Source organism: Perkinsus marinus (assembly GCF_000006405.1).
Source record: "Perkinsus marinus ATCC 50983 genomic scaffold scf_1104296951934, whole genome shotgun sequence".
NCBI lineage: Eukaryota > Perkinsozoa > Perkinsida > Perkinsidae > Perkinsus > Perkinsus marinus.
Genome location: NW_003209097.1, coordinates 1 through 2492, shown reverse-complemented (window position 1 = coordinate 2492; position 2492 = coordinate 1). Strand labels below are relative to the sequence as shown.

Below are 2492 nucleotides of genomic sequence, written 5' to 3'. Positions count from 1 at the left end.
CATATGTACTACACATACTCAAGTAGTATGTGTTAGTGCATGTAGAAGTTCTTATTTGGTAATCTGTTATTCAAAGCAGATTGAAAACCAGTTTGTGTGTAATTGAATAAATCTCGATAGTATGCATCATATTGTCACACTCTCCTCCTCACTTGGTATTCCCAGGAAGGCATATGAGTCAAAGAGATCAATAAGGACTTCATAGAACTCGATAAGGACATCCTAAGGGAATATGCAGGAATACCCGGGATCGAACTCGATACCACCTTCACGTTAACCTCATCTTCCTCGATTAACCAAGACAACTTCAACTTTCCCCAATCTTCTTTAAATCGAGGATCCTGCTCAAATAATGATGATGACCAGATACGGCGACAAGAGTGCCGTAAATTTTTCCAGTTGATGAATTATTAAAATTATGGTATATGCAAAGCGCGTGATGGATTGTCCTCACCGTAGGTCTTTCATCATCTGCACTGCTAACATCTGTACTTGTCTTATCAAACACACACTGAGGATCCTCTGTTATTGGTGCCTAAGGACAACAACAACAACAACGATGATGATGATGATTATGATAAGAATGTTTTCGGAGTATGGTATTAATAATAATATTATTCGGATCATCATATACATTTCGTGAATATTGTCGATTATTCTGCAGGGTAGTGCGTAAAAAGCGTATGATGAGAGTTGGCCTACAACTCGGTAGTACATCCCATTTGAAGTGAATAATATTATGTATTCCCTCCTCCTTCTCGGTCTTTCCAATCTTGGGCAGGGCTTCACATACAACCTCATCACTATTGGGAAGGACGAACTAAACACATGGTATTAATGATCACATAAGAAGAAGACATGTCTGCGATAGGAAACTTGATATTTACTTTGAAGAGAGCCGTTCCAGGAGGACGGAGAAGCATAGCATTCTGAGCAGAAGATAAGTGTATGTGAGGAGAGTAACTAATTATAATACTACTACTACTACCCAATGATAACCAGTGGCATCCCCTCTCTTGATGCCTTCTAGTGGTATATCATCAAATGGACCGCCAAACTCGGCTTGAGGGAATAGTCCCACCCATTTATCATCTATTAGATAGGTACCCTTTATCTATCACAAGACGAGTTAGTGGGATACAACATCATTCACAGTCGACGACGACGACGTACTACTTGAATGGATAAACCTAGCACAGTGTTGCAAACAATATCGACTTATTCAATTCGTATGATCAATCATTAATCGAAAATCAACTAGGATTTAATCAATAAAACAATGTCGAGGAAAATACCGTGAAAAATCAAATGGATATACAGAGATTTGTCGGATGAAGATTATATATTTTACGATATTTAAAATGTTATTATCAACTTACTTTAATAGGAATCTCACTAGGATGTTGTTGTTTACTAGGTGTCCATCTAATACAACATCGGATAAGATTCGATTCGTGTCCATAGGCTTCCTGATAATCACAACAAAGATATAAGGCGAATGCTAGCATGATGATGATGATCACTTCTCGCCAAGTATCTAATTGGTTTCCAAACGACGCATTACATGTCCCTTCTATGGCTGCTGGTTTGAGGCTTGGATAACTAACATAACACCATAGCTGGGATTCGAACCCACGACCTCCTCCCAGTCTTACACAGTGTCATCACGACTAACCATCTTTGATAGAGCATCGCCACGGATAGCTAATTCAACCACGAGTGTATCTCCTAAAACATATACACATACATAAGATAGTATCCTAGAAATCTAAAACATAGACAGAGCTTATATATTCCAAGGAATGAAACCGTGGTTGTGAACATCATCATTCAGTGTATGTAATTGTGGTTGGTCCAGTTATCAGAGTTCGACTACTAGCCTATGAATCCATTGATCATGACGATAAAGAATCGTAATAGATTAATATCGGTGTCACCCATCACTATTCGATAGGAGTATAGGTCATTATGCTCAAAATATGAAGATGAGTTGTTGAGTTCACACGACTGTCGTCGTAGAGAATTATATACTCCTTGGTATACCATAACAAATTGAACCGATCGTCATGATCCTTATGATGATGATGCACTCACCCCCATCAGCAAGAGCTTCCTTAAGACTTTGGTGTGGTTGTATTAAACGCCCCTCTACGGTCTTGACAGCAGTTGGGATCAAGAAGGCGGCGGGACCAGGCGATAGCTCAGCGTATCTTGGCACATTATTACATACCATCTCGCGGGGAACACGACCGAGATTATTTAATACGGGGATATCTAGCATATACAATAATAATTGATTAGATTATTATATCTATTAATAGCTCGTTTATTTCGTACTCGTACTCGTAGACCTGGTCCTCGTTACGTACCTTGTAGCTGCCAATAACCCCAACCAACGAGCATGTTGTAGTCCTTTACCAACTTCAATATCGAACTCTACATCGATCACTCTCACACTTAAACGCATTACCAAATAAATAACTAATGTAAGT

General features: G+C 39.0%; 1 protein-coding gene across 1 annotated transcript; it reads right to left on the bottom strand.

The window, feature by feature from the left end:
* Nucleotides 1–266: 266 nt before the first annotated feature.
* On the bottom strand, nucleotides 267–1508 carry Pmar_PMAR017987 (hypothetical protein; the record flags this gene model as incomplete). Its single annotated transcript, XM_002777423.1, has 6 exons — nucleotides 267–341; nucleotides 455–535; nucleotides 716–820; nucleotides 888–929; nucleotides 989–1114; nucleotides 1380–1508. Coding segments are annotated over 6 exons (558 nt in total), but the record flags the coding sequence as incomplete, so codon positions are not given.
* Nucleotides 1509–2492: the final 984 nt, after the last annotated feature.